This window comes from Chlorocebus sabaeus, chromosome X (genome assembly GCF_047675955.1).
Source record: "Chlorocebus sabaeus isolate Y175 chromosome X, mChlSab1.0.hap1, whole genome shotgun sequence".
Lineage (NCBI taxonomy): Eukaryota > Metazoa > Chordata > Mammalia > Primates > Cercopithecidae > Chlorocebus > Chlorocebus sabaeus.
This window is the reverse complement of record NC_132933.1, coordinates 86,719,752-86,737,795: the sequence shown is the minus strand read 5'-3', so window position 1 is coordinate 86,737,795 and position 18,044 is coordinate 86,719,752. Positions and strand designations below refer to the sequence as shown.

General features: G+C 37.9%; 1 protein-coding gene across 2 annotated transcripts in view; it reads left to right on the top strand.

Annotated features, from left to right (window-relative positions):
* Positions 1-414: 414 nt before the first annotated feature.
* The window catches only part of HEPH (hephaestin), a 105,386-nt gene continuing 87,756 nt past the window's right edge, over positions 415-18,044 (top strand). Inside the window, exons 1-4 of one of the 2 annotated variants that reach the window (XM_007991929.3) lie at positions 415-698; positions 9,589-9,768; positions 11,376-11,620; positions 12,668-12,880. In XM_007991929.3, coding sequence (XP_007990120.1) covers positions 9,593-9,768; positions 11,376-11,620; positions 12,668-12,880 — 634 coding nt within the window. In that variant the 5' untranslated portion in view covers positions 415-698; positions 9,589-9,592. The remainder of the gene's footprint in view (positions 699-9,588; positions 9,769-11,375; positions 11,621-12,667; positions 12,881-18,044) is intronic. The other variant, XM_007991928.3, reaches the window with a different exon arrangement.

Here is an 18,044-nt window from a genome sequence, read left to right as displayed (position 1 = left end):
TTGTAAAATAGAGAGAATTAGAGTATTCATCCCACAGGATAATTGTGAGACTTAAATAAGAGAATGCATGTAAAATGGTTAACATAGGACTTAGAATGTACAAAAAACAAGCTCTTTGTTTTACTGCCAGTTTTATTTTTACTTATAACCAAGCAGCCATGACCTCAGAATAATAGTCAGGGCTGACAATTGTGCTTCAAAGCAAGAAGGGAAACAACTGGTGACATGGAGACTCTTTCCATTTCTACCTCATTTCTTAAACGGAGCTGTTGAAATCTACCCATGAGCTTTGGCTGGCCACACTGACAGTGTCCTCCTCTCAGCAAAGACCAATTAACAAGTTCTGAAAACAGAAGTACAACCCACCCCCTTGTAATTCCTCCTGAGATCCTAACCAGGATTTGTAAAACACCCGGATATGGGTAAAGAACCATCCCGGGTTTTGTATCAAACCAGGCCCCAGAGGAACAGTACATTCCAGTAGTTTTGTTTCTGGAAAAGAGGGCACCCAGCCCTTCCCCCTCCCTCATCCTCCCATCCCAGTAACCCCTGCCAAATTGGAATCCTGGACTTAATTTAGGAGAAAGGCCCTGTAACCAAGATACTGACTGAACATGGCTGGCGGACTCAGGCTGGAGTCTGCAGTGCAGCATTAATGGGCCGCTGACATGAATATGGAGTAGTTTTCTCTAGCAAAGGTAAGCTTTATTTTCTCTTTTCAAACCCTACTTCACCTGCCTTCCTGTGCAAAAACGTTTATTTAGTTGGGCTTAGGTGAGTCCTGGCCATTGAGAGAAAAAGTCCGTGGCCAAAAGTTGGAGGAGGTTTGGCTTGTGTGCAGGAAAGTTAAAGGAGACAATAGGCTCCTTTTGTTCCTCTCGCCAACGTAGCCAGGACCACACTGGCTTGTCTGTTTCAGGGCCAATCCTGGAGCCATACAGAATAGTTCATTTTCCTGTCGAAACAGCTTGCTCATCTTCTGTCTCACAGGTTGAGGAATTTATTGAGGTGATGGATCTGAGGATTATATAAGTGGGAACTCAAATACTTAAAAATAACCATATTTGGTTTCATATTTTGAGACCAGATTGGCACAGAGTAAGCCAATAAATGATAGCTGAACTAAACTAAACATCTGAATTTGAGTAGTCTTAGTGTCTAAATAGCAAAAATCTTTTAGAAATCATTGGTTCAAATTCTTGCTATTTTTAACAAACGGCTCCCTGACTTTGAGCAAATCCCTGCACCTCTCTGGTCTCAGTTTTTTATATATCACATGAGGGTGATTGAAAAAGATCGTTTCTAAAGGTTTCATCCATGTGCGAATCTATAACACGTTCAGTTTTTCATTACTCAGCATCTGTTATATGACAAGCAATCCTTTTGCTAGGGACTCAAATATCCATGGTTTTGTTTGGGCCTCAAGACAATCCTGTGAAATAAATATCATCCCATTTTTTGGATGAGATGACTTAGGCTAAAATAATTTATTGAAAGGTCACATAGCTATCACAGACAAGAGATGGGATTTGAATCAAGGTCTTTAACTTCAAATCGTTATGTTTTCTATCACAGAGTTAAGAAAGCAGAGGACCAAAAGGTGAATTTTGATGCAGGGTTTATTAGGAAGGCTGCTGAGAGATTGGAGACAGGGCCCCAAATTTGGCTCAGCATTCCTTTACTCAGTGGAGTAATCCTTTGTTTAGGATGAACCTGTCTAGCCCAAAGTACTATAACTGAGAAAGGGAGATGGAGGAAGAGAAAAGAGCATTGTCACAATAAAGGAACAGTTTGCAAATTCCAGGGAACACAGCAATGCAAATTGTTATGAATAATAGGGACCAGACCCAGGTGACATTGGGATGACAGGAATGTAAGGTAAAGCTAAGGGAGGCTTAACTTTATATTGGCTGATCTTCTCTCCAGGTTGGCGCAAGGTTTCGTTATATCTTAACTAAACTATCCAAATAGCCTAGAAATTTTCTTTCTCTTTTCCTTCCTTTGAGTGCCTCTTCCTTCTGCCTTCCTTTTTAATTAATTAATTATTATTATTATTTTTTTACTTTTTCCCAGGAATCTTTCTCAACTTACTTACTTCATTTCTCCTTTTATTTCTTCCTGTTCTTTTTCCTCATCAGTCTGGTTCTTGTATTTTTTTTTTTTTTTCACCTGGAACTTTTTTTTTCTTTTCTTATTATACTTTAAGTTCTAGGGTACATGTGCATAACGTGCAGGTTTGTTACATATGTACACTTGTGCCATGTTGGTGTGCTGCACCCATCAACTCATCAGCACCCATCAACTCGTCATTTACATCAGGTATAATTCCAAATGCAATCCCTCCTCCCTCCCCCGTCCCTGCAATAGTCCCCGGTGTGTGATGTTCCCCTTCCCGAGTCCAAGTGATCTCATTGTTCAGTTCCCACCTATGAATGAGAACATGTGGTGTTTGGTTTTCTGTTCTTGTGATAGTTTGCTGAGAACGATGGTTTCCAGCTGCATCCATGTCCCGACAAAGGACACAAACTCATTCTTTTTTATGGCTGCATAGTATTCCATGGTGTATATGTGCCACATTTTCATAATCCAGTCTGTCTCTGATGGACATTTGGGTTGATTCCAAGTCGTTGCTATTGTGAAGAGTGCCGCAATAAACATATGTGTGCATGTGTCTTTATAGCAGCATGATTTATAATCCTTTGGGTATATACCCAGTAATGGGATGGCTGGGTCATATGGTACATCTAGTTCTAGATCCTTGAGGAATCACCATACTGTTTTCCATAATGGTTGAACTAGTTCACAATCCCACCAACAGTGTAAAAGTGTTCCTATTTCTCCACATCCTCTCCAGCACCTATTGTTTCCTGACTTTTTAATGATTGCCATTCTTGGTGTGAGATGGTATCTCATTGTGGTTTTGATTTGCATTTCTCTGATGGAGAGTGATGATGAGCATTTTTTCATGTGTCTGTTGGCTGTATGAATGTCCTCTTCTGAGAAATGTCTATTCATATCCTTTACCCACTTTTTGATGGGGTTGTTTGTTTTTTTCTTGTAAATTTGTTGGAGTTCTTTGTAGGTTCTGGATATTAGCCCTTTGTCTGATGAGTAGATTGCAAAAATGTTCTCCCATTCTGTAGGTTGCCTGTTCACTCTGATGGTAGTTTCTTTTGCTGTGCAGAAGCTCTTTAGTTTAATTAGATCCCATTTGTCAATTCTGGCTTTTGTTGCCATTGCTTTTGGTGTTTTAGACATGAAGTCCTTGCCCATGGCTATGTCCTGAATGGTATTACCTAGGTTTTCTTCTAGGGTTTTTATGGTATTAGGTCTAACATTTAAGTCTCTAATCCATCTTGAATTAATTTTCATATAAGGAGTAAGGAAAGGATCCAGTTTCAGCTTTCTACTTATGGCTAGCCAATTTTCCTAGCACCATTTATTAAATAGGGAATCCTTTCCCCATTTCTTGTTTTTGTCAGGTTTATCAAAGATCAGATGGCTGTAGATGTGTGGTATTATTTCTGAGGACTCTGTTCTGTTCCATTGGTCTATATCTCTGTTTTGGTACAAGTACCATGCTGTTTTGGTTACTGTAGCCTTGTAGTAGAGTTTGAAATCAGGTAGTGTGATGCCTCCAGCTTTATTCTTTTGACTTAGGATTGTCTTGGAGATGCGGGCTCTTTTTTGCTTCCATATGAACTTTAAAGCAGTTTTTTCCAATTCTGTGAAGAAACTCATTGGTAGCTTGATGGGGATGGCATTGAATCTATAAATAACCTTGGGCAGTATGGCCATTTTCACGATATTGATTCTTCCTATCCATGAGCATGGTATGTTCTTCCATTTCTTTATGTCCTCTTTTATTTCACTGAGCAGTGGTTTGTAGTTCTCCTTGAAGAGGTCCTTTACATCCCTTGTAAGTTGGATTCCTAGGTATTTTATTCTCTTTGAAGCAATTGTGAATGGAAGTTCATTCATGATTTGGCTCTCTGTTTGTCTGTTACTGGTGTATAAGAATGCTTGTGATTTTTGCACATTAATTTTGTATCCTGAGACTTTGCTGCAGTTGCTTATCAGCTTAAGGAGATTTTGGGCTGAGACAATGGGGTTTTCTAAATATACAATCATGTCATCTGCAAACGGGGACAATTTGACTTCTTCTTTTCCTAACTGAATCCCCTTGATTTCTTTCTCTTGCCTGATTGCCCTAGCCAGAACTTCCAACACTCTGTTGAATAGGAGTGGTGAGAGAGGGCATCCCTGTCTTGTGCCAGTTTTCGAAGGGAATTTTTCCAGTTTTTGCCCATTCAGTATGATATTGGCTGTGGGTTTGTCATAAATAGCGCTTATGATTTTGAGATACGTTCCATGAATACCGAATTTATTGAGAGTTTTTAGCATGAAGGGCTGTTGAATTTTGTCAAAGGCCTTTAGTAGGCTCTGAAATTGAGGCAATAATTAATAGCCTACCAACCAAAAAAAGTCAGGACCAGATGGATTCACAGCTGAATTCTACCAGAGGCACAAGGAGGAACTGGTACCATTCCTTCTGAAACTATTCCAATCAATAGAAAAAGAGGGAATCCTGCCTAATTCATTTTATGAGGCCAACATCATCCTGATACCAAAGCCTGGCAGAGACACAACAAAAAAAGAGAATTTTAGACCAATATCCCTGATGAACATCGATGCAAAAATCCCCAATAAAATACTGGCAAACCGGATCCAGCAGCAAATCAAAAAGCTTATCCACCATGATCAAGTTGGCTTCATCCCTGGGATGCAAGGCTGGTTCAACATACGCAAATCAATAAATGTAATCCAGCATATAAACAGAACCAAAGACAAAAACCACATGATTATCTCAATAGATGCAGTCTGGTTCTTCTCTATTGGCTTAGCTGAGAAAAAAAAAATAGCCTTGCCGAAGTGAAAAGCTTACACAGGGTTTTCACATCTTTCATATTATTTGACCTTTATTACAAACTAATGAGGGGCCGAAAGTAGAGACAATCCTCATTTAAGACATGAGGAAACTGAGGCTTAGGAAGTTAGGGACTTGTTCAAATCATATAACCAATAAATGATGAATCCAGAGCTAGAACTTACTTTTTTCTGGTACCTGAACGCAGTCCACTTTACCATGAAATGTCTAAGTGGTTATATTTTATTTTATTTTATTTTATTTTATTTTATTATTTTATTTTATTTTGTTTGTTTGTTTATTTATTTATTTATTTATTTATTTATTTATTGAGACCGTGTTTTGCTCTTGTTGCCCAGGCTGGAGTGCAATGGAGCGATTTCAGCCCACCACAACCTCCGCCTCCCGGGTTCAAGCGATTCTCCTGCCTCAGCATCCCTAGTAGCTGGGATTACAGGATGTGCCACCATGCCCGGCTAATTTTTTGTATTTTTAGTAGAGACGGGGTTTCTCCATGTTGTTCAGGCTGGTCTCGAACTCCCGACCTCAGATGATCCGCCCGCCTTGGTCTCCCAAAGTGCTGGGATTACAGGCATGAGCCACCACACCCGACCTAATATCTAAGTGGTTACAAAGGATTTTATGGATTTTCCATTTTTTCTGCTCTTATAGTATATGATAAAACCAAATTAAATAGCAGCAATAACAATGACAAATTCAGATTTGAGGAGGAAAGAAATATGTCAATAATTAGAAGGAAGAAAAATACTTATCAGGTGTCTACTAAGTCCCAGATACTGCAAAAAGTTATCTTATTTAAATACAGAGTAAAACAGTACTTAAACCTAAGTTCATCTGACTCAAAAGTTCTAGTTCTTTACATTATAGCATGTTGTTTCCAAGAAGAGAGTTCAGCTTGGGCTGTGTGTGTTTTCATACCTGTGTATATATTCCCGTATGCTTAGAATGTGTTACTATATATGGGAATTTATGAGTGTGCACATATTTGTTGCTATTCATAAAATGGAAAATATTTATGGCCCTGTCAAGTTTCATTTCCAAACGATTTCCTTACTTGCGATAGTAATAGCCACTAATACCTTTTGATCACTTACATATGCCCTTAAAGTACTTACAGATCTTAATTAATTTAATCCCCACAAAACTCTATGAGGTAGCTAATAGTATTAATACCATTTAAAAAATAAAGACACTGTGGTTAAATAAATGAAGAAGTTTCCCAAGTCATACAGCTAGGAAAATTGGAGCCAAGATTCACTTAGGTAGCCTGATACCAAAGCCTGTGCCCTGGATGCAAAATCGAGTAAGTATTCCTTATCTCTCTAGATCTTGAGAATTATGTAAGATGGAAGACACAAAAAACACATTGTAATCTGGAAACTGCTAGGGATATGTTAGGTGGCACTTCCCCCTACTCCCCAGATTCTATTGTCTAAGCAATTTGGATCATAAGTCACCACTGTTGAATGCTTGTTCACTGTATGCTGAAGGCCTGTACTAGTCTCTTCTAGGAATATTTTCAGTTTTATCTTGTATTTCTCCAGTTGTGGAGCTCTTGCCTGGGACAGTTTTCTGTCTAGGTAAATGAGTTCAAGGCACAACTGCTTTGTTGACACCTCTCTGAGGAAGAAGATTGAAAGGGTTCCATGTTGCATTCAGACTTGGAATGAACCAAGGACACTCCCTCCCTGTTGAGGATTCCAAGACATGACTATTTGTGTGACCATATATAGAGCTATATGTAGGTGTATATGAGTATGCCTGTGTTTCATCAGTGAATGTGAGTATTGGCAGCATGTGAAAGCTGGAAGGACTCTTTGAGAGCTCATTATGTACCACATTTTTATGGTTCTGCACTTAGATTACCAAACTGCTGTGACTTCCTCAAAAAGTAAGAACTATATAGTCCAGCTTTATATAGTCAATTATTTTATAGATGGGAAAAATGAGGTGAAGAAACTTGCCTAAATTCACCCTGAACAAGTATTAGAACTTGAACCAGACCCAACTGATGGAAAAATGTATGCTTGTGTTTCTTTATGTCACTTTAACAATAGCTGTTATTGCCCATCTACTTGGCCTCCATCACCATGTCTGGTAATAGATACACAGCGACCTCTAAAAAATGACATTCTCTCTCAAGGAGTGTGTAGTCCAATCTGAGAAATGAAGACAGTTCACGAAGCAGGTCATGAGATGGAAAGGTAACAATAATACAGAGTCTGACTTAATCCAATTGGGTGCTAGTAAGTAGCCCTTCAGAGGATAGTGATATGGAGAGGCTAGAGGTGGCCTTCTGGAGCAGTAAGTATTCAAATTAACCCTTGGAGTAGGAATATAGAAAGTATGATGCATGGGAGGCTGTAGAGATGAATTAGCAAACTGTAGCCAGGAGGGAAAAGGAAGAGGAAGGCAACCAGTAGTTACTACTGCCTACTATGTTCCAAACATGGATTATACTTGTCCCTTTCATGTAAGCTTTCTGATTTATTTCTCCAAGGCTGGTATTATTATACCCATTTTACAGATGAGAAAACCGGTTCTGAGTGGTTAAGAAATTCTCAAGGCTACACAGCTGGTCAGTAGGAGAGCCAGGTTTTGGAATAAAGAACCACAAACAGATCCTCTCTTACATCAAGGGCTTTCTGCCAAATATAATATGGAATCTAGGGATTAACACTTGGGTCACTGCTGCATATGGAGAGGACTGGGAGTTTGTGAAGTAGTCCATAAGTTTGTTTCTTAAAAAGGGTAAATATCTGGGCATTTTCTATCCATATGTAAATCTGTGCATACATTTGATTCTCTATTTTTTATTAACAATGCCTATTTCATGTGCTTGGGTTGAAGATTTAGTGAAATAATTTATATAAAGCACTGGACATGGTGCTACTATGTAATAATCTCTCAGTGAATAGTAGCCATTATCATTAATACAATCTATTAGGTATATTTTTGCCTACATGAGTATGTGTGTCTGTTTGTAAAATGATTATAACTGCATGTAATTGCTTGTTTCAGAATGTATGTGTTTTTTCACAAATATGGCTGTAGCTATGGGCATATGTATGTTCTCTGTGTATATACATGTGAGTGTGCAAGTATATTTTTGTGGAAGGTAATACAGCATGGTGATTATCCTGGAGCCACACTTCCTGAGCTCAAATCCCAACTCTACCGATTTTTATCTAGATGGCTTTGCGCAAACTACTTTACACCTCTGTTCTGCAGTTTCTCTATTGTAATAAGGGGATAATAATGGTGTCTACTTCATAGGGTGGTTGTGAGGAATAAATGATTTAATCTGTGTAAAACACTTGGAACAGGTGCACCATGCACATACAATAAATATAGCTTTATTATTATTATTATTGTCCTGAAGTTGACTAAGATTTTATGTAACAGAGTGATTTTATGTGTAAATGGAAGTGTGTGCATCTCCGCTTTTAGGTAAGACTACATGTACCTGTGTGTGCAAGTTTATGTATTTATGTAATGCTCTCCATGTTTCTGTGTTTGACTGTAACTGTGTATGGTATCACTGAGTGCTTCGTCCTAGTCCCAGGAAATCTAACGTCCTGACTTATGCATTGAAGTGAGAGGTTAGAATCTTGGGTCTGATTCTGACTCAGGATTAGACCTATGAAATGAGTTTATGAATAGCCTTGGGAATCAGCAGACAACATTTCTTCTGAAAAGTTCAAAATACTTCCCTCACATACTATCATTTATTTTTGGTTCATTGTTAACTTTTGAAGTATAATACACATAAAGTGCACAAATCTTGTTTATAGCTCAATGTATCTTCATAAACTGAGCATGCTTTTTCAACCAGCATGTAGATCAAGAAACAGAGCATTACTTAGAAGCCCTCCTCTTCCCTTCCCAGTCACAGAGTCCTACTCCAAGGCAAACATTATCCTTACTTCTACCAGTATAGATTATGTTGGCCTGATTTTGTACTTTATTTAAATGAAATCATAAATATGTACTATTTTGTGTCTATTTTTTTAAACATTACATTTGTCATAGTCATTCATATTGTGTGTAGTTGTAGTTTGTTCATTATTATTGCTATAAAGAATTTCATTTTATGAATAAAATGCAATGTGTTCATTCATTATAGTGTTCGTGAACATTTTGACTGTTTCTATTTTGGGTTTATGAATATTTTAGTAAATATTTTTTGGTAAATTCTCACTTGTTGTTAAGTACAATTTAGAGAGGATAGGAAGTGGCAACAATGAGTGTTCCCCTTTTGCCTATGGGAAAACAGAGGCAAAGGGAGAATTAGTGTTAGCGGCCCAATAAGGCTTCTGGTGCCTGTTTCCTGATTCTTGGGAGAGAGAACATTCTTCCTGCTACACCTTTGAAAAAACTGGATCCAGATCTCTCTTCTGAAGGAACTAGTAATACATGATTAGCAGCATGGGTGACTTTTTAACTATGCCCTTCAAAATCCAATCACTGAACACTTATTGAACCAGAAGGAATCAGGTAAGCTAAAGAAACTGGGCTAATTGGGTTTTGCTTTCTCAGTCACTCAATCTGGCTCATGCCTCTTCAGTTTTCTGGACACGTAGAAAGCCCCTTTGTTCTCTTTCTTCTACACCAGCAGTTTTTATTTGCCTGTTTCCCAGAGTAATGTGGGCCATGGAGTCAGGCCACCTCCTCTGGGCTCTGCTGTTCATGCAGTCCTTGTGGCCTCAACTGACTGATGGAGCCACTCGAGTCTACTACCTGGGCATCCGGGATGTGCAGTGGAACTATGCTCCCAAGGGAAGAAATGTCATCACGAACCAGCCTCTGGACAGTGACATGTAGGTTTAATTTCTTATGGTATTTGTGGGGAAGTTGTGGGAGCACCCTTGAGGTCAGGAAGTAGCCTCTTGTGGCCCCTTTCCCTGGATGTGGTAGCCTCCAACTCCTGATCACTCCGAGCTGTGCATACTTAATGGCATATTTCCTGGGAAGAAGGCTAGTTGACTCAGAAGCCAGTATTTCATCTGGAGTTTGCCATAACATTTTTAGAGTCTTAAAGAGAGTTCCATATTTGCTGTTTTCTAATCTGATACCCACAATGTTTACTTATTTAATAACAGCTGTTTGAAATTAAAAAAGAATAATGAAATATATACAGTGTTTATAAGATGTATGTGTGAGAGCTATGCTTCTATAGTTTGGTGAAGCTACTGTATATTTATTTCAGATATGTGAAAATGTAAAAAAAGAAAGTAAACCTTAGAACCAAGGAATTAATGGTAATAGCTCTCACTTATGTAATACTCTGTGATACAGACCATACTAGAAATTTACATTCTTTGTCTCAACTCTCACAAAAACTCTAGAAGGTAAGTATGTGTGTAGTTATTTTATAGATGAGAAAACTGAGGCTCAGGGAGGGCAAGTGACTTATCCAAGTCCTATAACTAGTAAATGAAAGAGATAGGATTTGAACCTGGATAATGTGAATGTAAACTAATGCTCTTCTCACCACTCTGTCCCTCATAGATCCCACAGGATTAACCTTTCCTGATCTTAGAAAATAGCAAGTGCTCCACAAATATCTGTTAGATAATAAATGAATGTATGAAAAAATCTTTTGTGACCGTGACTCATTTTTTCTCTCCAAAGCTTTGGAGTTTTCCAAAGTTGATTGTAACATCACTGAGTTCTCTGAGAAGAATTAGAGTATAGTAGGAATAACAATTCTGTCTTTTTTGACACAAAGTATTCATCTAGTTTCAGAGTCAGAGTCCTTGTATTAATTTTTTTGAGGGAATAAATTCATTATCTTCCATCCCTAATACTTTGAAGTAATAGTCCATATTTATTGAGCTTTTACTATTTGCCACTGTCCTAAGTTCTTCGTGTATTTGAATTTCTTTTAGTCACCAATAAAAGCTATCTGAGTTAGGAACTATGATTATTTTCATTTTACAGATGGGCAAATTGTGTACGGAGTAGTTAAATAACTTGTTCAACATCCCACTAATTTGGAAGTGACAGAGTAAGCAATCAGTCCAAGTGGCTTGGCTCCAAAGTTTGGAGTTATAACCACTATGCCCTAAAGTCTCCCATATGTCTCAGAATGATGTTAAGTCAGGCTACGTCGACGAGGAGTCGATCACTTAAAGAGTCAGTCCACAGTTGGTTGTCTCTTTGTTACTATATATTGTGTCAAACTATGTGAAATTGCCTTTTATGTGGGTTTAAAGTGGTCAAATATCAGCAATTTCATATGCTGATATTTGAAATTTTTAACAGTTAAATCTATAACTTTAGTGTTTTGATCAATACAATCCCATTTCCTCTTATTTTGTCCTAAACAAAGATATTCACTTTTTGGCCAGTCTCCCCTGGAAAAGGAACCTTCCAAGGCTTGAAGATGGGGGGCAAAATTATGACTCTCTTTCTTCTTTCCCAGAGTGGCTTCCAGCTTCTTAAAGTCTGACAGGAACCGGATAGGGGGAATCTACAAGAAGACCATCTATAAGGAATACAAGGATGACTCATACACAGATGAAGTGGCCCAGCCTGCCTGGTTGGGCTTCCTGGGGCCAGTGTTGCAGGCTGAAGTGGGGGATGTCATTCTTATCCACCTGAAGAATTTTGCCACTCGTCCCTATACCATCCACCCTCATGGTGTCTTCTACAAAAAGGACTCCGAAGGTAAACCATTTTGCCGTTTCTTTCCCCCATGCCCAACAACTATCACTTTTCCTTTACTGCCATTTGAAGGAGAAGAGTTGGCAGTGAAGATTGTCTTTTCTTCCCATTTATCTGAGGTGGCAAAGACTCTCCTCAGAGTAAACAAGGGTGGGCACTGGTATCAGCTCTGCCATTCATATATTGTGTGACTTGGACAAGTCATTGTCTCTCTCCGGGTCTCAGATTCCTTCTCAGAAATATGAAGACACAGTCTACCTCTTAACACAAGGAACTATTTGAATGGCATTTCCATAGAATATTTGAATATTCTATGAAAAGAAAAGAGAATGCTATAAATGTGAAGGATTGTCATCCTAGTGTCACAGTCTTCTGAAAGTTCCATTTCGTTTTTCCCTAAAGGGGAGTTCAGCTTATTTATCTCTACTTCCCTTATTCCTGGCCCAGTGATTTATAATACTGACAACAGTGAGTGAGAGGAATAGAAAGGGAAGTCAGTGAGTGAGAGGAATAGAAAGGAATAGAAAGGGATTTAGTGGCTGGGCCACTAAATCCCTGTATGATCCCGGACAAGTTGCTTTTCCTTAGTTTTCTCTTCCATACAATGGAGAAGTGAACCAACTATTCATTCAGTTGACTGTAGACTGAAATTATGTGATTGCCTGCTTTTTTTTTTTTTTTTTTTTTTTTTTTTTTTTTAAGTGAGTGCTTGAAGAGAGGGAATCCTGTCTTCTTCCTTGCTTCTATGCCACCAGCTTTATGCTATGGCATTACCAGATCAGGCCGAGCTGTACTTTTCCTAGCCACAGAACTTTTCAAGTGGCTACAATCTTTCCACCCATTGTTAATGTGAGGACTGGATTTTTTTAGGTTAGATGTTACCTAAATCTGTGCTCTCCTTAGGTTGTGAGGAACACTGTGCAGGTCATTAGAATGCTACATTTTATAAGACCGGACCTAGGGTTCTACATGTCAGCTGTGTCTTAATTTATGTATTTGCCATGGTCCCTCACTTATTCTGGGCCTGGGCATGTGCAATTTCATTTCTAGGTTCCCTATACCCAGATGGCTCCTCTGGGCCACTGAAAGCCGATGACTCTGTTCCCCCGGGAGGCAGCCATATCTACAACTGGACCATTCCAGAAAGCCATGCACCCACCGATGCTGACCCAGCGTGCCTCACCTGGATCTACCATTCTCATGTAGATGCTCCACGAGACATTGCAACTGGCCTAATTGGGCCTCTCATCACCTGTAAAAGAGGTACAGGTCCCAAGGATAAGCTATGAGGTGCAGTTTGGGACATCTAGGGGTAGCAGTGATATGGTTGAACCACCTACATATTGGGCAGCAGCTTGAGGAGTGCTAATTCAGCACTCTTGTTTATTAGCAAGGAAAATCTCTGCTAAACTCACTTTCCACTATTTTTTTTTTTTTTCAATTTCATTACTTTTTTCTTTGTTTGTGGGTTAGGAGGAATTTTTTTTTTTCAATAGGTTATTGTGGTGCAGGTGGTATTTGGTTACATGAATAAGTTCTTTAGCGGTGATTTGTGAGATTTTGGTGCACCTGAGCACTACACACTACACCCTATTTGTAGCCTTTTATCCCTCGCCCACCTCCCAGCCATTTCCCCAAATCCCCAAAGTCCATTGTATCATTCTTATTCTTTTGCACCCTCATAGCTTAACTCCCACATGTCAGTGAGAACATACAATGTTTAGTTTTCCATTCCTGAGTTACTTCATCTACAATAATAGTCTTCAATCTCATCCAGGTCACTGCAAATGCCATTAATTCATTCCTTTTTATGGCTGAGTTAGTCCATCGTGTATGTATATATATATATACACCACAGTTTCTTTATTCACTTGTTGATTGATGGGTATTTGAGTTCGTTCCATGATTGATTTTGCAATTGTGAATTGTGCCACTATAAACATGCATGTGCAAATATCTTTTTTGTATAATGACTTCTTTTCCTCTGGGTAGATACCCAGTAGTGGGATTGCTGGATCAAATGGTAATTCTACTTTTAGTTCATTAAGCAATCTCCACACTGTTTTCCATGTGGCTCTACTAGTTTACATTTCCTCCAGCAGTATAGAAGTAACTGTTCCCTGTTCACCACATCCAAGCCAACATCTACTGTTTTTTGATTTTTTGATTATGGTCATTCTTGCAAGAGTAAGGTGGTAGCGCACTGTGGTTTTGACTTGCATTTCGCTAATCATTAGTGATGTTGAGGATTTTTTCATATGTTTGTTGGCCATTTGTATATCTTGTTGTGAGAATTGTATATTCCTGTTCTTAGCCCACTTTTTGATGAGATTGTTCGTTTGTTTTTTTCTTGTTGATTTGTTGGACTTCACTGTAGATTCTGGATATTAGTCCTTTGTCAGACGTATGGATTGTGAAGATTTTTTCCCACTCTGTGGGTTGTCTGTTTACTCTGTTGACTGTTTCTGTTAGCGTGCAAAAACTCTTTAGTTTAATTAAGTCCCAACTATTTTTCTTTGTTTTTATTGCATTTGCCTTTGGGTTCTTACTCATGAAATCCTTGTCTAAGCCAATGTCTAGAAGGATTTATCTAATGTTTTCTTCTAGAATTTTTATAGTTTTAGGTTTTATATTTAAGTCCTTAATTCATCTTGATTTGATTTTTGTATACGGTGAGAGATAAGGATCCAGTTTCTTTCTCTTACATGTGCTAGCCAATTATCTCAGTACCATTTGTTGAAAAGGGTGTCTTTACTGTACTTTATGTTTTTGTTTGCTCTGTCAAAGATCAGTTGGCTGTAAGTATTTGTGTTTATTTCTGAGTTCTCTATTCTGTTCCATTGGTCCAAGTGCCTATTTTTATACCAGTACCATGCTGTTTTGGTGAAATGGCCTTATAGTATAGTTTGAAATCAGGTAGTGTGATGCCTCCAGATTTGTTCTTTTTGTTTAGTCTTGCTTTGGCTATGCGGACACTTTTTTGGTTCCGTATGAATTTTAGAATTGTTTTTCTAATTCTGTGAAGAATGATGGTGGTATTTTAATGGGAATTGCATTGAATTTGTAGATCGCTTTTGGCAGTGTGGTTATTTTCACAATATTGATCCTAACCAACCATGAGCAGGGATGTGTTTCCATTTGTCTGCATCATCTATGATTTCTTTCAGCAGTGTTTTGTAGTTCTCCTTGTAGAGGTCTTTCACTTCCTCAGTTAGGTATAGTCCTAAGTATTTATTTATTTATTTGTTTGTTTGTTTGTTTTTACAGCTGTTGTAAAAGGGGTTGAGTTCTTGATTTGATTCTCTGCTTGGTCACTGGTAGTGTATAGAAGAGCTACAGATTTGTGTACATTTATCTTATATCCAGAAACTTTGCTGAATTCTTTTATCAGCTCTAGCAGCTTTCTGGAGGAGCCCAATTTAGGGTTTTCAAGGTAAACTATCATATCATCAGCAAACAGTGACAGTTTGACTTCTTCTTTACAGATTTGGATGCCCTTTATTTCTTTCTCTTGTCTGATTTCTCTGGCTAGGACTTCCAGTACTAAGTTGAAGAGGAGTGGTGAGAGTGGGCATCCTTGTCTTATTCCAGGTCTCAAAGGGAATGCTTTCAAGTTTTCCACATTCAGTATAATATTGGCTGTGGGTTTATCATATGTAGCTTTTATGATATTGGAGTTTGTCCCTTGTATACCAATTTTGCTGAGAGTTTTAATCATAAAAGAATGTTGGATTTTGTCTAATGCATTTTCTGCATCTATTGTGAGGATCATGTGATTTTTAAAAAATTCTGTTCACGTGGTGCATGTTCTCACTCATAGGTGGGAACTGAACAATGAGATCACTTGGACTTGGGAAGGGGAACATCACACACCGGGGCCTATCATGGGGAGGGGGGAGGGGGGAGGGATTGCACTAGGAGTTATACCTGATGTAAATGATGAGTTGATGGGTGCTGATGAGTTGATGGGTGCAGCACACCAATATGGCACAATTATACATATGTAACTAACCTGCACATTATGCATATGTACCCTAGAACTTAAAGTATAATAATAATAATAATAATAATAATAATAATAAAATTCTATTCATGTGGTGCATCACATATATTGACTTGCATATGTTAAACCATTCTTGCATCCCTTTCATACCCATCAAGTTAGTATGAAACCCACTTGATCACAGTGGATTATCTTTTTGATATGTTGTTGGATTCCATTAGCTAGTATTTTGCTAAGAATTTTAGGACCTATGTTCATCAGAGATATCGGTCCTAGTTTTCTTTTCTGGTTATGTTCTTTCCTGGTTTTGGTATTAGGGTGTTGCTGGCTTCATAGAATCAATTAAGGAGAGTTTCTTCTTTCTCTCTCTTGTGAAATAGTGTCAAAAGGATTGGTACCAATTCTTCTTTGAACGTGTGGTAGAATTCCACTGTGAATCCATCTAGTCCTGGACTTTTTTGGTTGGTAATTTTTTAACTGCCATTTTAATTTTGCTGCTTGTTACTGGTGTATTCAGGGTATCAAATTCTTCCTGGTTTAATCTAGAAGGATTGTATTTTTACAGGAATTTATCCATCTCTTTTGAGTTTCTAGTTTACGTGCATAAAGGTGTTCATAGTAGCTTTGAATCTTTTGTATTTCTGTGGTGTCAGTTGTAATATCTCCCCTTTCATTTCTTAATGAGATCATTTGGATTTTCTCTCTTCTTTTCTTGGTTAATCTTGCTAGTGGTATATCAATTTTATTTATTTTTTTTCAAAGAACCAGCTTTTTGTTTCATTTATCTTTTGTATTTTTTTTTTGTTTGTTTCAATTTCCTTTAGTTCTTCTCTGATCTTGGTTATTTCCTTTCATCTCTAGTGTTTGGGTTTGGTTTGTTCTTGTTTCTCTAGTTCCTTGAGGTGTGACCTTAGAACGTCGGTTTGCACTCTTTCAATCTTTTTGATGTAGGCGTTTAGAGCTATGAAATTCCCTCTTAGCATCACTCTTGCTGTATCACAGAGGCTTTTATACGTTGTGTTATTATTGTCAGTCAGATCGAATAAATTTTAAATTTCCATCTTGATTTCATTTTTTGCCCAATGCTCATTCAGGAGCAGATTAATTTCCATTTATTTCCATGGTTTTGAAGGTTCCTTTCAGAGTTGATTTCCAGTTTTATTCTACAGTGATCCGAGAGAGTGCTTGATATAATTTCAATTTTCTTAAATTTATTGAGGTTTGTTTTATTGCCTATCATATTATCTATCTTGGAGAAAGTTCCATGCGCGGTTGAACAGAATGTGTAATCTGCGTTTGTTGGATGAAATATTCTGTATATATCTGTGAAGTCTATTTGTTTCAAAGTATAGTTTAAGTCCGTTGTTTCTTTGTTGACTTTCTGCTTTGGTGACCTGTCTAGTGCTGTCAGTAGAGTATTGAAGTCTCCCACTATTATTGTGTTGCTGTGTATGGCATTTCTTAGGTCTATTAGTAACTGCTTTATAAATTTGGGAGCTCCAGTGTTAGGTGCATATATGTTTAGGATTGTAATATTTTCCTGATGGACAAGGCCTTTTACCATTATATAATGTCCCTCTTTGTCCCTTTTAACTGTTGTTGCTTTCATGTTTGTTTTGTCTGATATGAGAATAGCTTCTCCTACTCACTTTTGGTTTCCTTTTGCATGAAATACCTTTTTCCACCCCTTGACTTTAAGTTTATGTGAGTCCTTATGTGTTAGGTGAGTCTCCTGAAGCAGGAGATGGTTGGTGACTTCTTATCCATTTTGCATTTTTGTATTTTTTAAGTGGGGCATTTAGGCCATTTACATTCAATGTTAGTATTGAGATATGAAGTACCATTGCACTCATCACGCTATTTGTTGCCTGTGTACCTTGGGTTTTTGTTTTGTTTTGTTTTGGTTTTGCTTTTTAAATTTTATTTTTGTTTCATAGGTCCTGTGTGATTGATTTATGCTTTCAAGAGATTCCATTTTTATGTATTTTCTGGATTTGTTTAAATATTTAGAACTCATTTTAGCAGTTCTTGTAGTGGTGGCTTGATACTGGCAAATTCTCTCAGCATATGTTTGTCTGAAAAAGACTGTATCTTTCCTTCATATATGATGCTCAGTTTTGCTTGATACAAAATTCTTGGCTGGTAATTGTTTTGTTTGAGGAAGCTGAAGATAGAGCCACGATCCCTTCTAGCCTGTAGGGTTTCTGCTGAGAAATATGCTGTTTATCTGATACGTTTTCCTTTATAGGTGACCTGGTGTTTTTGTCTCACAGCTCTTAAGATTCTTTCCTTCTTTGTCTTAACTTTATATAGCCTGATGACAATGTGCCTAGGGGATAATGTTTTTGTGATGAATTTCTCAGGTGTTCTTTGTGCTTCTTGTATTTGGATGTCTAGGTCTCTAGCAAGGCCAGGGAAGTTTTC